Source organism: Chelonus insularis, unplaced genomic scaffold (assembly GCF_013357705.1).
Source record: "Chelonus insularis isolate UGA/USDA-ARS -01 unplaced genomic scaffold, ASM1335770v1 contig_141_pilon, whole genome shotgun sequence".
Taxonomy (NCBI): domain Eukaryota; kingdom Metazoa; phylum Arthropoda; class Insecta; order Hymenoptera; family Braconidae; genus Chelonus; species Chelonus insularis.
In genome coordinates, this window is record NW_023276382.1 from 127,874 (window position 1) to 154,047 (window position 26,174).

A 26,174-nucleotide genomic window follows, 5' to 3' on the forward strand; every position below is an offset into this window, starting at 1 on the left:
CTTTTATAGTACTTGTCTGTTTTTCTGCAGTTTCTCTGTGTCCTTGTGCAAATGCGATACAATGGTTAGGGCGTAAGTCGGCTGCAGACGCAACCCGATAGACTATGTGGGTAATAGTTTATTGGGTAGGTAGGAAGTGGTGAGCCTGTAGAGGGGGAGGGGGGATTTAGCGGGAGTGCGCGTAGGATCCCGATCGTAAGGATAAGGAGGAAGTATTGTAAAACACCTGGTAAAGCCAGGTGTACAATTAAAATAAATGATCAATATATATATTGTAAAATAAGAACAAATAACAACTTTGGAAAATTAATAAATAAAGGAAAAAGTTTATTAAAGATTAACAGCAATTGATAAGAAAGAAAAAATCCGTTCGGTCAACTCAAGTCTCAGTCAAAAACTGGAGATAAACAAACTCTCCCCTCGTTGCTGTAAACAATCTAATCGTCAAGCAATCGTCGTTAACTAACAAACTGTCGTTCGTCTAATAGTCATTAGATGGCGACATACAAATATTTTACAATATATATACTTTTTTAAATATTCATTTAACTACACTGACTCAAAGTTTTTCAAGAGTACATTATCAAAAAAAGAAATTTAAAATGAGTCTGGGCTTAGTTTGTGCCCTGACGACGAACTTCCCATAAATTGAAATTTATAATTTTGTCATCTTTTAGTTTTTTTGTTTCTAAAAAATTACTATTGTTATAAACAATATACAATTGTATAATCACATCAAGTTATTTATAATAATATTCGTTGATATTTATCGAATATCATCATAGTCATTATAATTCAATAGACTAAAACCATTTTCAATTGTTTATGATAATTTGAATTTTTTATAAACAATACATGATTGTTCAGAGTCATATGACGTTATTAACAACCACATTATATTGGCTTCAGTCACCAGTCATGTTAATCATCTAATAAGTAGAATCTATTACAAATGTCTTCTTTACTCAACTTATTTTGCACTCTTTTTGTTATAAAAAAAAGGCTAAACCGAATTTGTTTAAACTTCTTCCAGGTCTTCTTCATTGTATTACCTTTCAAACGAAATTTGTCTGAAGTCGATATCTTCAGTGATTCTCGAGAGATCAAAAACGAAAAAAAATCCAACATACGTACATACATACATCCATGCATATTTAAATCTTTTAATATGCTTTGAAATGTCTCAAAATGTGAAGACATGATAAAATTACGAATTTCAAAAATCGACCCCATTACAATTACTTCCTAATGAAAAGTTAATAAGGTTGTGAACAAGATTTGAATGTAAAATTACGCCTGCATTGGATTGAAATCTTATGCCAATATATAATAATGATATTGATTCATAGTTGTTAAAAAAAGTTAAAAAAATATTCAACTTTATTTGTTTCTAAACCTTCACCAATTTTTTTATTCTTAGAATAAACTTAAATTGAAATTTAAACATTCTTACCTTTACCTCTTGAGAATTTCCTTTTTTTTCAGTGATTTAAATTTTTTCTAATAAGATATAAAATATATAATTTAAAGTAGAACAATGTAAGGTCAACTAACTGAACTGCACTGGCGACCTTTTCAAAGCATCTATTTGACATGAATATTTATACAATTAATAATATAGCTAACAATGATAAATAGGTTAACTTTTTGTATCAATTATAATAATATCCATATATTATTCATGTTTATAATCATTGACATTTTAAATATACTAGTTGTCAACGAAATATTAATTCATGGAATTTATGTTAATTTATTGATTATGAAAATTAATTACTGAAAGTTTGATAGCAATGGCACAAATATATACATGTAGTAATTGCTAGTGTGTTTCCTTGCAATACATATACATATAAAATATAAAAGTAATATCTACGAGCTGTCGATTGTGTTTGTCCATTTTGTACTCACGTATTTCGGAGCTTTCTCTCAATTATTATCTATTTTCATTAATTTGATTAGTTGACTTCAATTGATTATTATTATTATTATTATTATACATTTACCACGAATATTTATCTCCTGGTCAATTTGATTGAATCTTCCATCTCATCGTGCTGAAGTAACTGTTTTTTATCGTAATGCTATTTGACGTATGGTATAACAGATGATCGTAAAAAAACAAAACGTTTTTTCCGGAGAGATGAGTGCCATCGATTATTTAATATGCAGACATATTCCGAAAGCATAAAATAAAAAAGTAAGTAAAGAAAGATTGATAGAAAAAAATTAATAAAGTGGTAAACGCATTTTCTTTCGATCGTACGATTTAGTAGGTATTCACGGCGAAAAAATAACACTTGCTTGAATTTTGTCTGACCACACATTTTTTTTTACATTTTGTGTCTCTGTTGTTACTTCCCTTCTATGATATTTTAGTAACCAACGTTAATGAAAATTACTCGAAAAATGTATGCCGTTGTTTTTTTCTCTGCTGCAATTGTTATAGTGATAACTCGCGTATTCATATTTATTATCACACTTGTTGTTGAATACTTACTTCTTATGATTAGTTTTTTTCTATTCACACTAAAAATAGTAAATTTTTATATTCTTATTCATCGAAATCTGAATAAATATATTATTTATTATTTTCCAATATTACTAAGAATATAAAATGCAAACAGTTTGCATAGTTAGGATCTTTTATTAAGCGTTCAAAAACAATATCAAGTTTTAAACGTTAATTCAGAAAAGATGCATGCGAAATCAGCTTGAAGTGGTTTATTTATATTAAAAAACTATCATAATTTCAAATCGTACGTTCGTATGTGCGTTCGGAATTATTTTTTGCCTCGATTATCTCGAGAACAAATAATGATATCGACGTGGGACCAATTGCATTCGACACATAATTAAGCAACCAAGACCACTGGAGAACACTGATATTCTTATAAATGTTTTTATCTAGTGGTACTCTAAACTATTGGTAATTGAAACAATGTTTTTGATTTAATGAATGTATTAAAATTTCATTAGCTATTCTTTTAATCTGAATCATTGAAAATAACAGTGAATCAGTTACTATTCACTAGTTGTCAATGCCAAACCGACTACTAATTAACTCGGTGATGAGATTGTCGCTGATAATCAGTGACTATATACTGATTCGTTTAATAGAGTCAAGATGTAATATTTGCCGTTTGAATCTATAATATATATATACCAAATATTATAAACACTAAAGAAATGTGGATTACATAGCTTTGAAAATGTTCATCAAGATCATCAAAATTTAATATTACTTGAATGGTTTTAAGAAGAATGTAATGCACATAGTAAAGTGTTTGAAATAAAACCAATTATACAATAACTTGACAAGAATTATAAGTTTTTTATAGAAAACGTTAGCTACTTGCAATCTTAAATTTTTACTCAAAAAAATAGATAAGACGAAAGTCGTATGTTATCATGGAAAAATAAAATAAAGTATTAAAATATGATACGGCACTAAGCGCATGTAGACTTTAAATTCAAGTGTTTAGAAACTAAACATTCAAAGTGATTACGATGTTAAATGTCATAAATGAGCTATAGTAATTTTGTACACGAATTTTAAATGTTTCTTGCCGTTTACCAAATTGCTATATTTTGTTTATGGTGTTCAACATTGTAAACACTCAAGTATTTAATTATTTATTACTTCAAGCGTTTTATTACTAAACACTTGAATTTTCCCGAATTTGCAATGTAGTAAGTCTTGATTTACATCGAGCTAAGTCAAGTATATTATGATTTGGTGAAACTGATCAGCACTAAATGATCGGTGATATGATTTTCCTGTCCAGAGCTATAATATGACTAACTTTCCCCAAACCTGATGCAGAATCCTTTTCCAATTTTTGGGAAAAAGTATTGGATTTTGGCAAACTACATAGATTCTATTGATTACTATAATTCTAATAAGAAATTAAAAAATTTCATGTTTTTAACGTTGAAAGAGTTCCGCTTGCACTAGTATGTTGATTGTTGAACCGTAAAGATGGGGTTTTTGCAAGTATTTTGGTATAACGATGTGAGATACACCGTCATTTTTTCACTAAAAAATTCGAGAATTGATGATCGGTGGTAATTTAAATAAGTTTAATATAATTTAATAAAAATAAAAAGTTATTCGTAACTCTATCTTCTTCTCTATGATACAGCATACAAAAAACGAGATATTTTTATAGTAATATTAGTACCATAATGTATGTGTGTGCTGAACAGACATTTTATTTCCAAAATTGAACAATTGCTTACTTTTTTCAATTTTAAAAATGAGAGGTCCACCTGAAATGTATTCAACACTCGTACAAAAGACCAAAATATTATGCAAGCAATCACCATTTTTTGCAATTAGAAAATTTTTTTATGTAAAAAAAGAGCCAATAAAGTTAATTCTTTTTCATTGTATCGTCATAATTACTTTTTGATGTCATATAAAACATAAACGAAATATTAATACTAAATATAGCATTTAGTATAAAGCCATGAAATTCGATGATTTAATTAGTGAAAAATGCATAACTTTTAGATACATAAAACTAAATTGTTTTACCTAAGAATATTCCATGAATAAAGCGTGACAGATTCAATTAATAGTAAAATGAAAACTAATAAAAACATTTTGATTTTTTCCAAATATAATTCAAATATTTAATTAAGCTAAGTGTTAAAATTTGATCTAACTTACCCTCTGTGGCACTCCCATTCTTGTTCGTCCATGCCTTGGCGATCCATGTGATTGACCTTGTTTTTCTTTTTTATGAGTTTTAAGTCCTCTTAATAGTCGCGAAAATGTTGTTTTCTTCTTACTCGTACTTTGGCCTTGTTCTACAACAATAATAGGTTGTTTTACCAAAACTAATTCATACAATAGTTCATTATGTATCGGGAGCTGTAAAAGGGTTTTTGAAGACTGTATAAAAATACTTCTCAACCAAAAGGCGAGGATGGGAAAAATAGAGTCTGCAAAAAAGCCTTTTACTGACCAAGTTTTCAAGTTAAATAGTAAAGTTTTCTGTCCTAGAGAAAGATAATACTTATTTTTTTTTTATTGAAGCCAGGGAAACCTCTTATGAGGTTTAATACAGCTATTAAATAATAGGTACACTCAATGATATATAATAGAAACAATGGTTAGAAGAGTCAGAATAGAGAGAACATTCTTTATATAGTTAGACCACATTCTTCAAAAAATGTATGGATTAATTAACAAGCTCGAACATCCGGTTCATCCAGAAACATTTCTACACATAGAGATAGCTGGTGGTGAATCAGTTTCAGTTTGCGAACCAAGGAGGCACGTTGAGTGGAGTAGAGAGCACACTGCCAGATCACGTGGTTGAGGTCTTAATTAGATTGTTTACACTTGCACAGTGGGCTGTTCACCATACCCACTCTGTGAAGGGAGGTGGTAATGCTAGGTGGTAATGATTAGCTCGACATCATTTAATGGTGACAATGAAATCCCGTTTGAAGTTTTTATTTTTGGCAAACCAGGGCTTAGTAGAGATGGTTTCGTACTGATGATTGAAGAATATTTTTCCTTTAGACTCTCCCTGCCTTCTTAGGATGAGACTAGTCGCGAGCTTTCCGCAGACTTTGAAGGTCCCAGTGAAGTCAGTAAATGGAAGTTTGTTAATGTGAATAACATCAGACCTAGTGGCCTAATGTCTAGTATGAATGGGTTAGTTTTGACAGAGAATTAGAGAGCCTGAAGACAGGTTTTCTGAAGCAATTTGCAAAGCCATCTTGATCGCAAGACACTCTGTGATGGACATGAGCTTGGATTCAGACAAGATGATGTTGGTAGGAGTACTTCGTCTGTAGCCTAACGCAGCTCTTATAGCAGTAAACTGAATTTTTTCCAATTTATCTCTCTCAGATCTCCGTTTAGGAAAATAAATAAATGCACCATATTCAATAATAGAGTGTATAAAGCTTTTGTAGAGCGCAAGGAGAGTGACTGGATTACTACCCCACCATTTACCACATAGGAAGTTGATGATATTTAAAGAGCGCTGGCACTTGTTGTGAATGAATTCTAAACGGAATTTGAATGACAACTGATGATTAAAGACGATGTCTAGGAAACGAGTTCTGTCCACTGATTTAATCGTGTGACCATCAATGGTGATAGCCAGATCTCCAGGTTTGATGTTTCTGCGATTGAAATCGATGAAAGAGATCTTGCTTGGAGTGAGGTCTGGCCCAAGATCTCTGAGATTGTATTTGATTAGTGAAATGGCACGCTCCAATAGGAGATTTTTAACAGCTCTACTGTTTCCACCGCTAACACAGTGTACTCCAATATCATCAGCGAATTGTAGAACTGAAATAGAATAGAAAATATTATCCGTTACATTTGAAACGTAAAGCATATATAGAAGTGGGCTGAGCACTCCTCCTTGAGGTACCCCTTTGAACACAGATCTTACTCCGTTTTGTAGACGCTAATTTTTTAAGGGGAATGTCAGAGTTGACATTGTCAAATGCGCCGTGCACGTCTAGAAAGGCGGCCATGACCTCTTTATTTTGAAGAAATGCATCATCTATAATTAACGACAGAATTGCAAGGTTATCTAGGCAAGATCTTCCATTTCTGAAGCCCTGTTGTGAAGCTGGAAGAAGCCCATGGAATTCTGCCCACCATTGCAGTCTACTTTTGATAGTAGTTTCCATTAGTTTGCTCATACAGGCAGTGAGAACAATGAGTTGAAGTTCAACATTATCAGCTTTGGATATAAAATGGATGAAGGATACTTTCTAGTAGTCAGGATAAATACCAGTGGAGTACATTTGGTTGAAGATGTCCAGCAACAACAATTCGTATTTTATAGGTAACTTTTTATGATTTCAAAGTCAACTCTATCTACTTCAGGAGCAGAACCAGACTTTTTAGAGTTTAGAGTAATGTTGAACTCAGTGAACGATATGCAAGTATCAAAAAGTTCATTTTCTTGAGATGTAGGAAGCCAGTTAGGATCGGTGGAAACCCAAGCTGGGCACAATTTGTTGATGGCAGCATCTATGTTGCCTCGATTTTGAATGTTGCTGACTGAGTGATAAAGAGAAGTTTTTACCCAAGCGTTCTTGAATATCTTGCACTTATTCCAGACGTAGGTAGGATTGGTTCTGAAGTCAATGCTTTCAGCAAATCTTCTGAAGCATGCTCTCTTCTTGGCTCTAAAAGTTCTGCGAGCGGAGGCGCACAATCTCTTGAAATAATCTGGGAGATTGCGAGTATGTCGCCATTTCTTGTATGCTGCACGTTTGAGTCTTACAGCTTTATAACATTCTGTGTCCCACCATGGAAGGGGGTTTCTTTTGAATATTGTTTTTTCTGGGAAGAGCTGTTGATAATTCTATCAGAGACGATTCTCATAAAGAAATTGTACTTTTCACTGGCAGATAGTTCCTCGTGGCCAGGTATTAGAAACTCAAAGAATGACTCATTTAGAAGTTTCTCAAACTTGATCCAGTTGGTGCGAAGAGAGCTTAGTTTAAACGTTTTTTTCTTACAGTAGTTTTTCTCTAATGATAAATTAATAAAGGTAGGGAAGTGGTCCGATCCTATCAATTCATCATGGACCTTTACCATGATGACCTTACTTCAGCTGTTCTTCTTGTAAGCGAGAAAACCTGGACAGGAAAAGTTGACCTCAGGGACTAACTAGGTTTCAACACAAATTATAATATCTAGATTGGAGCTAAGACGTACAAGATCTAGATGGCAGAGATTGATGCTTCTTGCGTTCCAAAAAAAAATTATCAGAGAGGTAAGCTGTGGTTTAACTGAAGAAGGGAAATGCTTGGAGGAGTCAACAAGTCTTTCAGCTCCATGAGGCTAGAATCAGAGGCGTAAGTGTCAGATTCTCCATCAGAGGAAAACAAACCGGCTTCGAGCTTGTTGATAAGTCTGGTAAATCTGTTTTTGAGATTTTTACTAGGAGGATACAAGTAAAGCTTTCTCATCATTGAGGTGAGTTCCATCGAGTTGAGTTTTAATTGAGTCAGCGTCTCTTGTGTATTATAATAGGAAAATGACTTGTTGAGAAATTCTGTAAAGCCGAGAGTGGCTGTACTTAAAGTCATGGGGATTTTCGTTGATGACTGTTTCCAGAGCTGGGATAGGTAGTGGTGTAGGAGCCGATTGTGGTTTTGGAGCAGTTTTAATTTTTTTTGCGGGACGGCGTTTTGGAGTAAGGTCAGGCTTAGTGAAAACGACGTTTTTGTGAGAGTCCTTGTTTCCCCGTCCTGAGAAGGACATTTTACTTGAGTACCTCGCCTTATAGGGCATAAATCTGGGAATGGTTCTACTTCTTGTGACGGCGTTACTTGGGACGTAATATTCTCGCGCCTTTAGAAAGGCACGAGGATACACACATCTGTTTCTGTAAGAGGAGGAGGAACTCTCTAGCAAACTGGGTGAGGTGTCCGATAACTGGCGTTTCTTTGGGGTTGAGGAAGCAGCTAGTTTATTACCTTCGCCATTGTCCAGAGCTGGTTTCGGGGGAAGAGGTGGAAATCGCTCTTCAAAATCAATAAGATTATTTTCATTATCGATAGTGCTTACTGGTTGTGAAGCGTTGTCAGTGGTTCTCACGTTAGACTCAGAGCCTCGAGTAGTGTTTACATTGCTGGTAGATGGGCACGATTTTGCAAGGTAGCTTTCACCTTCACAGAAAAAGCATACCATACTGTCAAGCGATGATTTGATGTATACTTGCCGTCTAAAACTAAGGATATGTTAAAAGCCAGGGAGGTTGAGACCCACTCGCAGTGTAGTTATTTTCGAGACAGTGTAGATTTGTAGACTCAGTAGTTTATCTTCAATTAAACGATTGGAAATTATTGGGTGTACATTTGAAAGAATAATCCTTTTGTTGTGCTATTAATAGGCGAATACTAAGAGAATGGCCTTAATTGGCTATACGTCTGTGAGTGTTGACTAATTCCTCAGCTATTTTTGCCGTTGCCAGATATATACAGATTCTTCCGTTGGATATTCTGGATATATGTCAAATGTTTTGAGGGCGACAGAGTGATGCAATAGCTATTGCATATTGGTGGATGGCTAGGCCTTCTATTGCATCTAGTATAATCGCTTAGTCTTTGGTAAGAACAGATTCAGTAATGAGAGCTTCTGAGAAATTCATTTTTGGGTTGGCTGATCCATTGGTGGAGTTCCCTGGGCTCAGAAAGCTCATGGTTCTCTGCTTGCCCTTTTTTTTTGATTTTTTATCACTTATTAGAACATCACTTTTAACAAGATTAACCTTAGACGCAGGCAAAACCCAGCACAGAATACGTTGTTAGACACGTAAAACGGACACAAAACGTAAACACGATCGATCCTTGTCAGCGCTTAAATCAGACTCCATAATACTTATTTAAACTTGCGGACAGACGATTTTAGATGTTATTTCAAGTTACTAACTTTTTATTTAGTATATTTAAAGACTACACTGCAAATCCCAGGATTTCACAAACGTGTTAAAATAATACGCGTAAAATGTGTTCAATGTCAAATGCCTATTAACAAACTATGCATGATTTATAGACACTTTTTACACGTTTCGTAGTGTGTGAAAAATTTATAATTAGTTCATGACATTTAACACTGAAGAGGCTTAACGTTTTAAAAGTGTTTACAACTTGGATCCGCAGTGTAATGACCCGTATACTTATTCCATATTCAAATTATGTAGTTCATTGATAATTAAAAAAAATCACTGAATCTAATCCCATACGAACTTAATCCCCTTCTTTATGCTATTACGCATTGAAAAAGTCTAAGATAGAGTTGACATCCTGTTTTATCTGCAAGATAAGAATTAAAACGATTAATTTGAACTCTAGAGATCACAAAACGAAGATATAGGTAAGCCTAAAATTTTTATTCAAAACATTGGATCCCTTACAATAACTTCATAACTAAACTCGTGGGTAGTAGAGTATGTAATAATTAATCACAAAAGATAAATACTTTCAAAATGTATATATACTCTCTTACAGATTTCCTTCAAAATATAATAAAGATCATAGAGGTTCAAAAAGTCTTAACATTCCTTGACCATGACTACTTTTCAATTTATTTGAAGAAGCTTCTACGAATAATGAGTCGATTAAAGAATTGTTAAATGATAGTTTAACCTAAAATTTAAATTATTTATGACTAAGATATTTATTATGTTATTACAATTAACATTGAAAAATAAAAAAATGTCATAGTAGCCCTGAGTCAAAAAATAAGACCTGATTTGAACTATGTTTCTTTAGTGTCGGAATATGCCGACAGAATAAGACTTGACTTAGAAAACCTGAACTTAGTTTGGATATAGCTCTTCAAAATGAAAAAATTATTTTAATTCTTAAGTCAAAGTCAGGTCTTAGCTAAAAGTGACCTGATTTTCATGGTTTGAATTTAGTTTTGGTGAACTTTGATAAAATAAAATGTTTTTTATCAAAGCTATTAAGTTGAAAACAGGTTTTAATTCTTCAGAGGAACATAAGATCTGCTTTAAGCCTAATGTCAAAAGCAAATAAAAATTCATGAGAAATACGTTTATTTTAAATTAAAATTTGAAATAACCGAGTATCTACGCGGGATAAGGCACTGCTGTTCAAATTGAGCGGTCGCAAGTTCAAATCCCACTGGAAGACGATAAAGACATTTATTTCTATTCGTACTTTTCTTAGAATTATCAGCTAATTTGATAATATTTCTGAATGATTGAAATACAACATGAATAAAATAATTTATCTATAAAATTTTTTTTTTTGATCAATTTTTAAATTCAAACCAAACGTTATTTGGCTCAAACAATTGACATATCTACTCATACACGTACTAGTGCATGTTTGTGGGAAGAAAAATATATATTTGAGTCGAAATCAGTTTTTGGAAATTTTTAGACCTGGTTTGGACTTGGGAAATAAAACTTGATTTTTGATCAGTTATTATGTATGTAGTTCTAAATCAGGTCAAAGTAATTTTCAGTTTTAATTTGCTTTTGACCTTTTTCAAAGTCAAAATCTAATTTTATTTTTGACAACTAGTTGATAGAAAATATGCTTCAGTAAAAACTGGAATATTATGTTTCAATGAATACATTATTATTTGAAATTTTTAGCTCATAAAAAGTTTAATTTTTGTATCCATCTATTTCAATTAGTGAGAACCATCCCACGTTTATGTAAATTGATAAGCAAAATAATTTTTGAATGTAAGAAAACTTTCACTTAAATGAATAAATCAATTAATGTCATTACATAGGAAAAATGAAACGTCAATTAATTCCTACAATGTCAAAAGAACAGAAAAAAAAACTAAAAGGCAATATTGATCGCGCATAATATCATTCTGACAAATAATCGAATGAATCAGGGTTAGCCACGACATCTCTATTCATTAACGGATAATACGAGTACGCTGTTAGTCAGCCCCTCAGACTACCCATCACTTTATTACATTAACGTCCACGCATCAGTTTATTAGCTGCGACAATAACGTTCCACCCTAATTATCTTGCTTTCCTATATGTCCCAAATAGACACGAATAAGGAATAAATTAACGTGCTTGGAATTTGTCATGATTTTTTATCCATTTTATTACTTTTCCCGATGAAAATTTTTTTCCACAATACTCAATAAATATATGCATAAAATATTTTTCAGTTATTATAAATAATCGCGCATTTGTGAAGTAACAATATTAGTACCCAAGTACCGAACGATGAGAAAAATAATCAATTATCCTATGCATATGCTATAATGTATAATACATGGAAATTTTCAAAACTCAGGATAAGTATTTTCAGAGTCCTGGGACTTAATGTTAAAGAATAAAGAGTTGCCTCAGGGAGAAGATAACTCGCTCGGGTGAATATAGTTGGTAGTTTTTCCAAATTGACATAATTTTTGAGTAAGTTCTATGATAGAAGGTGCAGTACAGTGCGCACATCATTTCTCTATAAATCTTCTTATAATCTGCCCTTCGAGCGAACTTAATTCCTATTTCAAATAACTTTGTCTACCTCACTAAAGTCCTCTAAAACTAATTCTATTTTTGACTCATTTAGTAAATGTGATTTTATAAACCGATGTTTCTTATTACTTATTAAATTATTCATTTGTTTCTTGTTTTTCTAATACTTATAAAAAAGGTTCTTCTATTTCTTTTCTTCCTTTGAATACGAAATGATAAAAAAATATATTCAAATTTATACAAGATTGTCTACGGTTAATTAACATACAACTACAGTTACTATTTCAAGTGGTAAGAAAGGCTTACACAAAATATTTTGTGATATCAGCATAAAAGTAAAAATATATTGCTGTAAAATGAGCTCAGGTTCATCACATAGTTTTATGTGTGTAATAAAAAAGAGATAGTTACAAAGGGAAATAGAGAAAAGAGTTGTGGCATGACGAGTTGTTGAGTCGTTAAGGTATCTTTTACTCTCTTTGTCTCTCGTCTGTTTCACTTGAGAAGGCATGTGATAACATATGCAAGCATGCACACTCGGAAATAGTGGAATTTAATTATTAAACAAGAGAACAAGCAGATAAATGATATAAATCTTTGTAACAATATATTCATGATGTTTTAATATTATATGCTAAATAATACCAATAATCTGGCTCTTTTATGTGCTCATCAGCATTACACCGTAAACTGTTATAATTAATAACTATGTGGCTAACGATTTTGATCGACAAAACACCTCGTTACTGAGTAACAAATATCCCTATTAATAAATGAGATTTAGCCATTGGGCATGAATTTATCTACGCTTCTATTCGCGACTTGTATTGGTTAACGGTCTGAGTTTCACAGGATTATCCACTTAACTCTATTGAAAAAATATTCCCCTATTATGTTAAATACTTAATATAATATTAATTGAGTTGTTAATCACATTCATTGGAAATCAATATGTTATAGATATGACGTCCATAGTGAAGAAGATTTAAAAGTATAAATGAAGGTGTATTTAAAAAAAAAAAAGAAAAAATAACGGCTTAATACCGTGTAAAAAAGTTTCAACAGAATTATGAAAGGATTCCATCTCGAAATGTTTCTCAAATAAAATGGAACAGGACTTTTTTGGGATTTCGTTGCAATTTCAAAAAAAAGAATTCTAGAGAAATTTTCAAATATTTTCTCTCATTTTATAATTAAAAATTATTCAAATTCCTCACTATTTATTCATCTATAACCAAATAATGAAATGATTTAAAAGAAATTTAATTGGTTTAATATTTTTTATTGAAAATGATTTTTTAGTATTTTAACAATTATTTTTGTAATCTATAATAGAAAATGAATGCATGAAAATCTGTGGATAAATTGATATGAATCACAATTTTGAATAATGTGCAATTCCAACAATAAGTCTGAAATAATAATAAATTTATCTAATTGGCTCAATAAGACTGAATATATCACTTAATGTGTATTGTTTTCCCAATAACCAATTTATTAAATTTAAAGAAGAAATATTTATCTTTTTAAACTATTATTAACTAAAAGAGAAGTTATTGAAGCTAAAGATAATTTGTTAAAAACTAGTGAGATTTTTATTAAATCAAATGTAGTATTTCTTTAAGGCGTTATAAATTTACATTATTGAGTATTGAAAAAAATAGTATACTTTCCATACGGACTTGTTATAAGTTTTGTTTATACGTCAATATCATCCTCAATATTTTATAGAAAAAAATCAAAAAATTGGAGGGCATTAGTAATTTTTTGGCTTTTTTAATGAATATTTTTTTATTATTATTATCAAATTGTCATCTCATTTTTAAAAAAATATTGTAAATATTCTCTTCCGAAGTACAACAATGACAAAGCAAATGTGTTCATTCGCTTTCGTAAATGATCGATTATTCATAGTTCCAGTTGGCCACGAAATTTCTTATTATGTTTAGTAGTCAGCATTACTTTCCACATAGTTGGAAAATAGGTACACTTTTTGTTTTTTTTTTGTTTGAAACGGCTAAAAATTTGATGCTGCAGCATATAATCATACATACACATTCACATAAAAAAACATAGACACATTTCGTTTTCAACCAAATTTAAATCCCAACAAATATTTTAGAAAAATTAGAAAATAGCTGCATTTGATAGATTACGATTACGATGCAAACAAGAGTAAATGAGCTTAAAGTGTGAGTAAAGCAACAAACATTTAGATTAAAATAGTCTTATTATCCTACTTCGGATCAAATACTGTTTTTTACTATATTTATGCTAAATGTTCTACACATCTTTAATGGAAGAATTGACTTTCCCTTAAAGAGAGTCCATTTACTCCATTTCTTTATATTATACTTAATGAAACTTCCGCAGAAAATTAAATAATTGAAATTGTAACTTGGGGATTCGTACCTACGACCACTACTTAACGCAACTTAAAAACTGGTGCCTTTACCCATTCGACTACACTGCAAATCCCAGGATTTCACAAACGTGTTAAAATAATACGCGTAAAATGTGTTCAATGTCAAATGCCTATTAACAAACTATGCATGATTTATAGACACTTTTTACACGTTTCGTAGTGTGTGAAAAATTTATAATTAGTTCATGACATTTAACACTGAAGAGGCTTAACGTTTTAAAAGTGTTTACAACTTGGATTTGCAGTGTATCAACTTATTAAATAAGTAATAACAATTACAGACATATCAACTGATACATATGTAATACTTTTTTAAAATACGAATACTAATAATATGTTTACTTCAATACTTAGTATTTTTATGAACTTTGATGAATTTTTTTTCCGTAATATCTGATCTAAATCTGATCATACTCCGGGACCCCAGGACTGGATTGGGATTTCGTAACAGGGTATTCCCTTTTAGAACCTGATAGGGACCATATATGAATATCCTATGACGGCATTCCATACTAGATCCTGATCCAGTCTGGATCATGTTGGGACATGACCTTTTTTATTTTTATTCGGGATGGGGCAAAATGGTGTTTTGAATTTAAAACGACTAATACCCATAATAATGTAATATGAGCAATAGACATATTTTCAAATCAATGTTAACTTTTGTATCAACAGCTTTGGAGAATCCGTTATGCCCCGAGTTTCTTTACGAAAGTGTTAAAATGCTACTAATTAAAATAATCAATAGATTATTTAAATGATTTACATAAGAACATTCATTGAAGTTTATAATAGTCAATTCCCAACTGAAACCAATACTTGTCATTCAAGTGACATAAAGTATGTACATTGACATACCTCAGGAAATTCTCAAGTGAAATTTTTTGCCTGTAATGTTTGTGATACTTCCATCGAAAAGTTGAGTACTTTTCTTCCGTTCAATATATGTACACACCCATACTTTTGACATTGAAAAAATCGGAATAAAAGTTGTGATTTCTGAGGACAAAAATACACTAAAAATTTTTGTTAAAAAGTTACTCGTTATTTGTTTCTTTTGAGTATTTCTAATTGATACTATTGTTTTTCATATTCATTAAAGCATATTCAAGTTAATGACTAAAAGAGTTTAGTAAATAAATTATGATAAAAAATTATAAAAATTTTGTGTGATTCTAAATATTATTTGTTTGATGGTTAATTAGTTCTATTTTTGGAGGACGAATCAGTGACAATGACAGTGAAAGAATTTATTTGTTGATATATTTTTAGAGAGGATGCTATTACAGAACTAGATTCATGCGAGATAGAGAAATAAAATTTAAAGCTTATCCTTCGTAATACACTACATGGCATAAATGATTTCCGATTATTTTAGTTTTTTTCCGATAATGCATGCAATTCCCGATAATACCCTCCTATACCAAATTGAGACACCATTTATGTAGCGTAGTGTATAAATAAAATTAATATGTTTATGAAAATGTACGTAATAAATTTACATAGTTACATACAGTTTTTTATATTGATTTTACTTTTATGCTAACAATCTATCTATCAAGATTATTCTAAACAAATGATAATTTTCATTGTTGTTACAGTACACAATAGTGCGGTTTCATGAATCTTTTTGCTAATTGGCATAAACATTTATATTGTATTCAATTCAAATTAGTCAATTGTATTCTTTATTTATTGATAAAGATTTTGTGAGACTCAGAAAGTACTTAGGTATTGGAGAATTCTTATGATCAGATGAATAACGATACGACTCCTGGAGTTAAAACTGATAAATAGAAGTAGTGGAATAAGATTGATAATAGCCATTGGAGAACTAGAAGCAAGATCAATTGATCAATCTTTCAAACAATCTTACAGCAAATTAACATTCAAAGTATGAAGCCTATTTGTGAATGTTAAGTATAAACTAGTCAGTGTTCAGTTGATGGTTGGTAGCGAATTATCAGACATTTATGAGTAATGAGTTTTACGAGTTCTACTTGGGTATTACATTAAAAGTTTTTTTTTGATAAGCGTTCATCACATTCAATACAAAATAGTTACAAAAAAGTAATAATCATTACGTAAGTGCTGGCAATGATTCAAATCAATTTCAACTGATGACATCCTCTTAGCTCAATGATATCAAACGTAATAATCAGACACTGAAACTATTAATCTTGTTCCCCAAGATGTAGCTAAAATAACCATTAAAAAATTATTGAGTAAAGTATGGCTACTTTCTTACACATAAAGAAATGATTGACGATAATTTGAATCCGTTTTCAAGCAAATAGATGATAAAAAAATTCAGAAAGCTATCCACTTCCTTGCAACATTTGATATGCATAATTTACATCAATGTAAAAAGGATATAAAATGGAGGGAGGATATGAAGTTAGCAGCAAACGAACGATATGAGGAAAGAATAGAGAGGACTCACGGGACAGCCAGGATGTCGTCTATGTAATATCGAAAATATATTGCCGACTGTAACCACAAGTCATGTTCAATCGAATGAATCGTATGGAATAAAAATAAACCTACCTCTTAGCTCTGGTGCAGCCAAAGCTCAATACGAGAATGGATATGGAGGCGGTAGTGCCAGACGTCAGTGGAGGGAGAGATGCGATTGAGGGTAGTCGGATCAGTAGAAACAAAGAGGGTGAATAAAGGGCTTGAAGATAGTGTATAGATGAAACGAAGAAGAGCAATAGAGAAGAGTTGAATGACAAGGACCAAGGAGTGCATTGAGGAAGAATATTTTTATCTCATGTCAACCTACGTTATATAGTAACATTTTCTGCATCAATTTGTCATTTTGGTGACTCTTCGTTCACCAGCGCTTGAAATAGCAAATACTTTTGTTGAGAAGTAAAAAAAAAACTTGAGTTTTTCAAAAAATCACGTAAAATAAATACTGTCGTCAACTCGAGCTCAGGTTTTTTGCTAACTGAAAAGAAATTGCATTTGGTAGTTTCCATCTGAATAACATCTTTTTTATCGGATATATTCATTATTTTTAATAGTCATTGTTGAATAATACTAATTACTTGCAAGTAATTAATTAAGTTTAACATTCCGTATTATTTCTAGATACTCGATGAGTTATTAGCGATGCAATAAAAATAATTAATTATTATATCAAGAGAAGTATAACAATTTATATCTTCTTACAAATTTGTTAATGTTATTTATTGACTTGAGAAATTAACTTGCAATCAAGAGATGACAAATTGAATTTTTAAAGTCATCAAATCCTCAAAATTGATCAATAGTAATCATTATGTTCCAAGGTGTTATCTTTCTCAAGATTCTCTGATTCAAAAGTTTGGATAAATCATCCTTTATATATTTGAAAACCAATTAATTATCAATTGTTTTTTTTTAAAAAATCAATATCCGAAGGTAAAGTTATTTTGAAGTTTTCGTTTCTTAAATTAAATTCTAAGCTAATTGTATTTAACTATTTCGTATCAATTCAAATATTGTTGTTTAATTATTGAAAAAAAATTTGTTTTACAATATATTATAAACTTTTAAAAATCGAATGTAAATTTGGCTATATTTTATATTTTTTTCTTTTTTATCTTTTCACTTAAAAAAAAAGATTAAACGTGGTGATTGCCAGAGTAATTTCTACGCAGCTTCGGGCTACTTTGAAAAGTTAGAATGTGGTTTTAAGCTTTTTTTTTACTTTTACCTAAGTACAGCGTAATATGTATTGATAAATTTTTGAAGAGTGTATGCAAAAATGCAACATATTATGCTACAGACAAATATATTGATATTTATTAAAGATAGCGATTTATGTGCCTGCCTATCCCAAGTAAAAATTTTTGTTAGGTCCACATCAGGCCTTAATTAGGCAGCAAATATGTCATTAGAATTTTATTGGTCTTTAGACATACCTAATGACACATTTTTACTCGGGAAGGAAGAAATTATTATGAGATCTAACAAAAAAATCTGTAGCCGATAAATTTCTATTTCATTTTTAATATAATCAAAGCATTACTGAGGGGATTGAAAAGTTAACTTGAGAATCATAAAAATATCAAGTAGTTCGAAGTCGATTGATAATACGTCACACACGAACGGACTTGTAGGATAAGTATCTTTGTTGAGAGTCGACAGAGGAGCTTTGTCATTGTCTATTCCAAGGTGTTTGTCACGCCTTAGCTACTATGAATGTACATAGGTTGCCATAGAAACGTCTAGTGCTAAAAAAAAAGATCTAAAACTCTTGAATTTTATCCCTGTCTACCCCTTTGCAGTTGAGCTCGTTCACCACGTAAAGCATCTTTTAGTCAACAATGAGATATAGCTATATACATAATTCCAGAAAGTGCGAATAATACTACTTATTATTTTTTATCGAATATAAAAAAAATAGTGAACAGGAGAAAAAACAATTGCCATTAAATAGAGCAATTTTATATGAAAAACTAGTTTCATGCATATTTAAAAAAAAAAATTTTTATTAAAAATAAGTTGTGATAGCAGTATAACCCAGCAGTTCTACACTATCAACATTCTAGTTGTATTGAATTATTATTAAGAGTTTGTCCTATTTTTTCTATCTCGATCAATAATTAGTTTTTCATATTTGAAATATTCCCTTTTATTTCCTAGAATAATTAATCCAACATCTAAAGTAAAATTAAAATAAACATTTATTTTTATTTAATAATGAAGAATTTTATTTCAACTTTTCAGTCATTTTTTAGCCCTCAATCATGACTGATTAATTTCTGCAGAAATTAATCCAGCAATCGAGATTGACCTTTTCAACTGATCTTCGTGTTTCATGATCCTCACAATTATTTAATTGATTTGAAATGTTATTTGTATCTATATAAATAAATAAATGTTAGTGATTACTTTTTTATAAACAATAATTTCTGTCAAAGGATCTAACCCAATGTGTTGAAGACTAGATTGATACATTTTAACGAGATCGTTTCATTAAATTCTTCATTTAATTTAGAAAATTTTATCCAGCTATTCCTACTTTATTTGAGAAAAAACTCAAAAACTGATTACTTCTTCAATCTTTGCAAAGAATTAATTTAAAGATTTTCAGACAGTATGAATAATTTCAAATATTTGTAAAGTTCGATTAAGAATTTTATTGTTTGGATCTATAAAGTCACAGTAACTCCATTTTTTCAGTATATATACAACTAGTTTCTTTTAAATCTAGCTAACGATACATTTGAATAAATGAAAATCAAGTGCAGCTTTTAAATTGACGATAATAGATAACGAGGATATAAAAATAAAACAAACAGACTTCAAAATTGCATTTTTTGTAGTTTTATAGACATTCGATCAGTATTCTTTCAGTTTTAGAGAAGTCAAATGTATGAGAATGAATATGAGTATGAGAATAAAATTTTTGTGCCAAGTTAATACGTGTTTTATATAATGACAACTGATATTAATTTTAAAAAAGACTTAAAGTAACTGAGGATCTTATTGTAAGCACTGAAATTGATTTCTAACTGAATGCAAGGATGGAGGAGTTGGCACGGTATCGAATAAAGTAACAACGACTGGCCTGAATGAATAATAAGTTGACTACTGGTGGAAAACTTTGCTACAGAGCTACCGTTTGCACGATCATAAATTGATCGTACTAAATATAGTTCATTCAACTTCATAAACTAAATAAAAAATGATGATTTTGAACTAACTGACTAGTTACCAGGATATTGTGCACCTTTCTTTTTTAACCAATTTAACCAAAAAAAAATAATGATTCAACTACTTGATACCTTGCAGCTGCCCTATAAAATAGAGCAAGAGCCGGTTGCAAAATCTTAGGCCAATCAAGTTACCGTATGAAACATTTTTTGTTGTGAATACTTACTATTTTATTTTCAAATCTTAAAGGGATGCCATCCCAAGTGGTGCACAAAATTTATATGATTTTTTAAATCTTCCAATATCGGTACAGTAATCGTACTGAAGAAGTTACCGCTTCATGTGTGTTCTTTTACTTTTTTTTTAATAAATCTTAATTCTAAACAGTGACTTCCAGTTATTGTGGAATTACAGAAATTTGCATTTATCTTCTGAGAGGTGTGAATAATATTTAAACTAAATATTCAAACTTTAATTGAAATCTAGTTTGTCGCAGTAACTCGGTAGGTACATTTCCTGTCAAAAAAAGAAACTTAAAAAAAGTCCTGCCAAGATGATGGCCCATAAAAATCAAAGCACTAAATGATAATTTTATTTTACATAATAAGAAGTAAATTCTAAGCATGCTTTGAAGCGAAAACTCCTCCGGTACGATTACGGTACTTATATTAGAAGATGTAAAAAATCATACAAATTTTGTGTACCACTTAAAATGACAGCCTTTTAATTTTTAAAAATAAAGTAGTGAGTACTTTACAACAAAAAATGTTTCATGCGATAACTCGATAGGCTCAAGATTTTGCAGCGGGCTCTCGGACTACTAGGTTTTTTATTTTGTCAACCGAGAATCTGGCCCAGTATTCGTGTCCAGCCGTGAAGTCACTGTGGATGTTCGTCAGTAGCCGGAAACATTATTTGATTGATAACGCGTGAAGCAAGAAGAAGGTAGTGTTAGCTTTTTTGGTAAGGCTCTAGCCTGGTACTCGTAAAAGCAACGATGGTTATCACTCCGTCACCAAAGTCATTAATGGTTTTAAATTTACTATTGAACTTTAGCCCACCACTTATGTTCAAAATCCAGGTGTTCTGTTGAAAAAGTACATGCAATAGTTTTGAACTGGAACCCACCGGGACTGAAATCGGTAAAAGCGTGCATCTCTGAGTAGAACCACTTTGTATTATAGATGTTAGAAATTAGCGCACACAAATTCCGCGCCGTGGATGTAAAATGCCAATTACTAATTTTTGAAATTTCCTGCATAAATAAAATAACAAATGAGGAGAATACCACTCATTTTACCGATATATTTCGATTATTAGCTAACTTCATGTGTCTGTGTCAATTCATTGATAGAACCAGATTATAATTATTTCTTTTCTCCTGAAAAAACAAAGTAATTATTCAAATGTTCTCAATTCACATTCTTAGTCTTCTGAAGATGTATTTTTTAGTTGCTGTGGAATTAGTTATTTTTTATTTCTTGCTTTTAAATAATTGATAAAATGTTATGAGCTTAAACATAAACGACTAGTCAAGACTTCTACACGCGAAGAATTCACTGCAAATCTCAAATTTCTGAAGTGTTTTGGATTAAGACAAATTAATTTTTTCCTTCGAGAATTTCTATGTTTCTAAATATAATTAATGGTGTTTAACAAAAAAAAAATCAACTCACCATTTGGTGGAAATTCGTAGAAAAATGCCGATCGTGGACTCAGACAACTGAAACAATGATAAATGACAGTTTAATATACGTTCATATTAGTTATATGAAAGATGAGCGATGCTTATTTCCATTTACGCATTATTTTAGACAAACATTTTTTTTATACTTATTATTATTGAATTATTTGGTAAATTGCCTGGCCTCGTATTATAAATTCGTGACCATTGTTTATAAATGCTCCTGAATAGAAATTTTATCTTAGATCCAGATGATCTTTGCCACATTTCTTCTCCAACATCTAGATTAACCAAATCTGAAAAAACGTCATCGAAGAGCTATGTGTAAATCCTAATAGTTGAGAAAGAAAAACAACACTTTAAAGTTATTTTAAATGTAAACATTGTCTGCTCATCAAATTTGAATGTATCGCTTCCGTCGTTTGCATTGATTTTAAAAAAAACAAAATAGCTGGAATTACTCCAAAACTAAAAATTCCACTCTCTTCGCTATGTTTATGTAGTTTTTTTTTTAGATATTCTAATAATATTATGCTTAAAAGTAATGTACTTATGAGTGAAAAATATTGTTACATAACTGTTTGCCTTCTTATTTCAATAAGGATATAATAATAAATTCATAATTTGTGGTTAATGTTGGCATGCTTTAGAGTTTGGAAATTACGGTTACAGATGTCTTTAGAAATGCCAAAAAAATATTTGTAATAAATAAACAATAATCATTAAAGATCTGCAAATATTATATCAGATTTGATATCCACCATGAATCTGAACATTTATTAGGAAGTAATTGTAATGGGGTCGATTTTTGAAATTCGTAATTTTATCATGTCTTCACATTTTGAGACATTTCAAAGCATATTAAAAGATTTAAATATGCATGGATGTATGTATGTACGTATGTTGGATTTTTTTTCGTTTTTGATCTCTCGAGAATCACTGAAGATATCGACTTCGGACAAATTTCGTTTGAAAGGTAATACAATGAAGAAGACCTGGAAGAAGTTTAAACAAATTCGGTTTAGCCTTTTTTTTATAACAAAAAGAGTGCAAAATAAGTTGAGTAAAGAAGACATTTGTAATAGATTCTACTTATTAGATGATTAACATGACTGGTGACTGAAGCCAATATAATGTGGTTGTTAATAACGTCATATGACTCTGAACAATCATGTATTGTTTATAAAAAATTCAAATTATCATAAACAATTGAAAATGGTTTTAGTCTATTGAATTATAATGACTATGATGATATTCGATAAATATCAACGAATATTATTATAAATAACTTGATGTGATTATACAATTGTATATTGTTTATAACAATAGTAATTTTTTAGAAACAAAAAAACTAAAAGATGACAAAATTATAAATTTCAATTTATGGGAAGTTCGTCGTCAGGGCACAAACTAAACCCAGACCCATTTTTCATATTCATAATATTAAGTAAAGATAGGATTCTGAACACTTTTTGTTTTTACTTAGTTAAATTTTACTCTCTTAAATTATAATTATTTTTCACTTTTCGAAGTTTCTGTTTATTAACAAGACACTGTTTTTCAATACATTTGTGGGTTAGCTGATGGAAGACACATCGTGCTCGCAAAATAAACAAATGGACCATAATCCTACATTTCCATCTAGTGGTAGAAATGCTATATATTATAGCATATTATACATACTATATATAGTATCTAACAATTTTAAACCTCATTATACATATACACACACTAATGTATAGCCTAATCTATGTTCACATTCCAAATATCTAAACATAAATTTTCAGTTTAACTTGTGCAGCCTTGCTGTAGGTTCACATTTTATACTCATTAAATAAAGTCTCTTTAATTGACTGCCTTATGTAATTTTTGATGACGCTCTTCTCAATAATTAGTTTTCTCTATTTATTAGTATCGAAAATTTTAAACAGTTAATTTTATCATTATTTTTCCATCGCTTTACATGAAGATCTAAATTTTATCGGTACAGTATAACATGAAAACTTTAGTCCTTAATAGAATGAACATAACACCAACAAATACAAGAGTAAACCCTATAATTATCTCGGCTTATACATATACAGATTATAGATAATATCTGTGAGATTTTATTGTAATATATTATTGTTTGATGTTCATAGCGATAGAGAATAATATCTTAATCGTAATACTCATACATAGTTGATAAAGTTATACGAAGCTGCAATAAATTCGAGGACGTTGCGATGCACTTCTACTTAATGCTATTATGATACTGAGTGATGATAACAATTGTTCAGTTCAGCAACTGTACTATCTCTATCACTAACTCATTAATAACTACAAAAGTTGAGGTAGTTAGAAACAGAGGTAAAAACGACTCTCTTGAAGCCAAAATAACTTATTGATACATAGTTATTGGTTAATCTTGCACTCCAGAGCATTTGAGAATACGTCAGCAATGTTCAAGTGATTCACTTGAGTCTGACATCAATCTAAGAGACGTTGGTATAAGGACAGAGGGTTCTCTATTATACAGAATCTTCAAGTAGAGAATCAAATGTACTATCACAGAGTTACACGAAGAGCTTGTGTTGGTAGCTTTGCACGTGCCGATACAGTGGGCTGGAATTCACCGCATATAAATGGAATCCTTTGACGAAAAGCTAACATCTCGACAACTCAACCTAAACTGTCATGGCTTATTCTGCTAGAGACGATTGCCTTCATCGCTGCTCATTTAAGTGCGGTTACTCATTATTATAAAAAAAAAGCAACATTTCAGTTGAATACAGAATTTAGTGCTTTTTAAATAATTCAGTTTTACTGTAACTTTCTTTAAAAATCATTAGGAACAAACGTCACAGTTTTTATATTCCGGTGAATACTAGCACAAAAAATATGAGTAAAAGTATTTTTTACTTTAAGAGCAACAATATATTTTAAACTTTTACTGTAAGTGAAAAAAATTTATAAAAATTACTCATAGTAAAAGTTAGTTTACTTCTTCGAGTAACTTTCACATCAACCTAAATGTGTTATAAATTGGATTAAAGGAGTCAGGCTAGACTTACAGTTAAATAGATTGAGGATAGTGAAAATTACATAGAAATAAGTGCACAAACAAAACTCCATTATTTAAATTAAATAAAATTAAAGAATAATTAATTACGAGCTGAATTTCTTAGAGAATATAATTACAAAGTAACTAGTTCTGCAGTTAAAGATAGTCTCGTTAGTAGAATAGTACATAGTGCGTTATAAAATTTTTATAGAATCAATAATTTAAATTTGATCAGATTCCTTTTTTTATTGAAAATGAACATTTCGATATTGAAAAAAATTATAGTTTTTTGTTAACAATTTGACTATTACTTAAAAAAAATATTTTTTCGATGGCATCACAATTATATTTGGAATGATTATTATTTTATTACATAGAATAAATTATTTTGTTTAAAAGTGGAACTTCACCATAAGAAGTGATTTTTTTTATTTTTTATACGAATGTTTACTTCACACACATACTGAAGTGATTTCGACAAAGTAAAGTCTTTATATAAACTTTAAAATCCGCTTAGTTGCCTATGTACGAGTCTGAATTTCGTATTTATAATTATTCAAATTTTGCTGTTGTGAAATTTCAGTAAATGAAAAAAATCCCTCTGGTAAAAATAAAGATTTTAGAGTCAATCGAGTTAATCTGTCTGACATCCACAAAATGAAGGTCTATTATTATTCAGCAAAGTTCTTTCTATCAATTCAACTAAAGCTACTGAGTTGACAAGTACTACCTTGAATTAGTCAGAACTTAGCATAACAGAAAAGCAAGGTCAGTATAGTTAAAAGAATTTTTGTTGAAAATATTAATCAGATTGTAAAATGACATTTGGTGTCAACAAAGGGAGAGATAAATGGAACTGAGGAAGAGCAATACAACAGTCAGGACAGTAGACTGCCACGTATAGCAATTTGTATATATAGACAAAGTTAATCAAGCTATCTCTTAAATCGACAGGATATTTGCCAATCGTTGAAGAACAATATGATTCCTCAGTGTAATTAATTTCGTCGTTGCTATCATCGTCGCGTGCATTACGTTATTGTGAGTAGTAACAAGAGAGTGCAAAAGCCGATGAATGACGTTTGTTCTATTGCCTCGTACACAAAGTTCATTTCCCACGACGATGATTGTTGAATGCACATACAATCCTACTGTGTATACTCTGAGTTTCTGCGTTGCTGAGCTGTTAACCCGCTTAAATTTATATTAGTACAAGAGCATCCGAAAAGGACGGACATATAGGCAACACATCACGAGAATTCGTATTGATGTGCAAATTAAATAATCGTGAGTGACATCAGTATCATCATTCATATGTCCATATAAATTCATAGATAGGATACGTACACAGTTGATTCGGGACACGGAGAGAATTTTTTCACTAAATCTTTTTTTATT

General features: G+C 30.7%; 1 protein-coding gene across 2 annotated transcripts in view; it reads right to left on the reverse strand.

Annotated features, from left to right (window-relative positions):
- Positions 1 to 26,174, reverse strand: part of LOC118074973 (uncharacterized) — a 78,298-nt gene that overhangs the window by 41,080 nt on the left and 11,044 nt on the right. For both annotated transcript variants that reach the window (XM_035096542.1, XM_035096543.1), the window contains exons 3-4: positions 21,726 to 21,772; positions 4,676 to 4,815 (exon numbers count right to left, since the gene is read on the reverse strand). In XM_035096542.1, the coding sequence (XP_034952433.1) occupies positions 4,676 to 4,815; positions 21,726 to 21,772 (187 nt within the window). The remainder of the gene's footprint in view (positions 1 to 4,675; positions 4,816 to 21,725; positions 21,773 to 26,174) is intronic.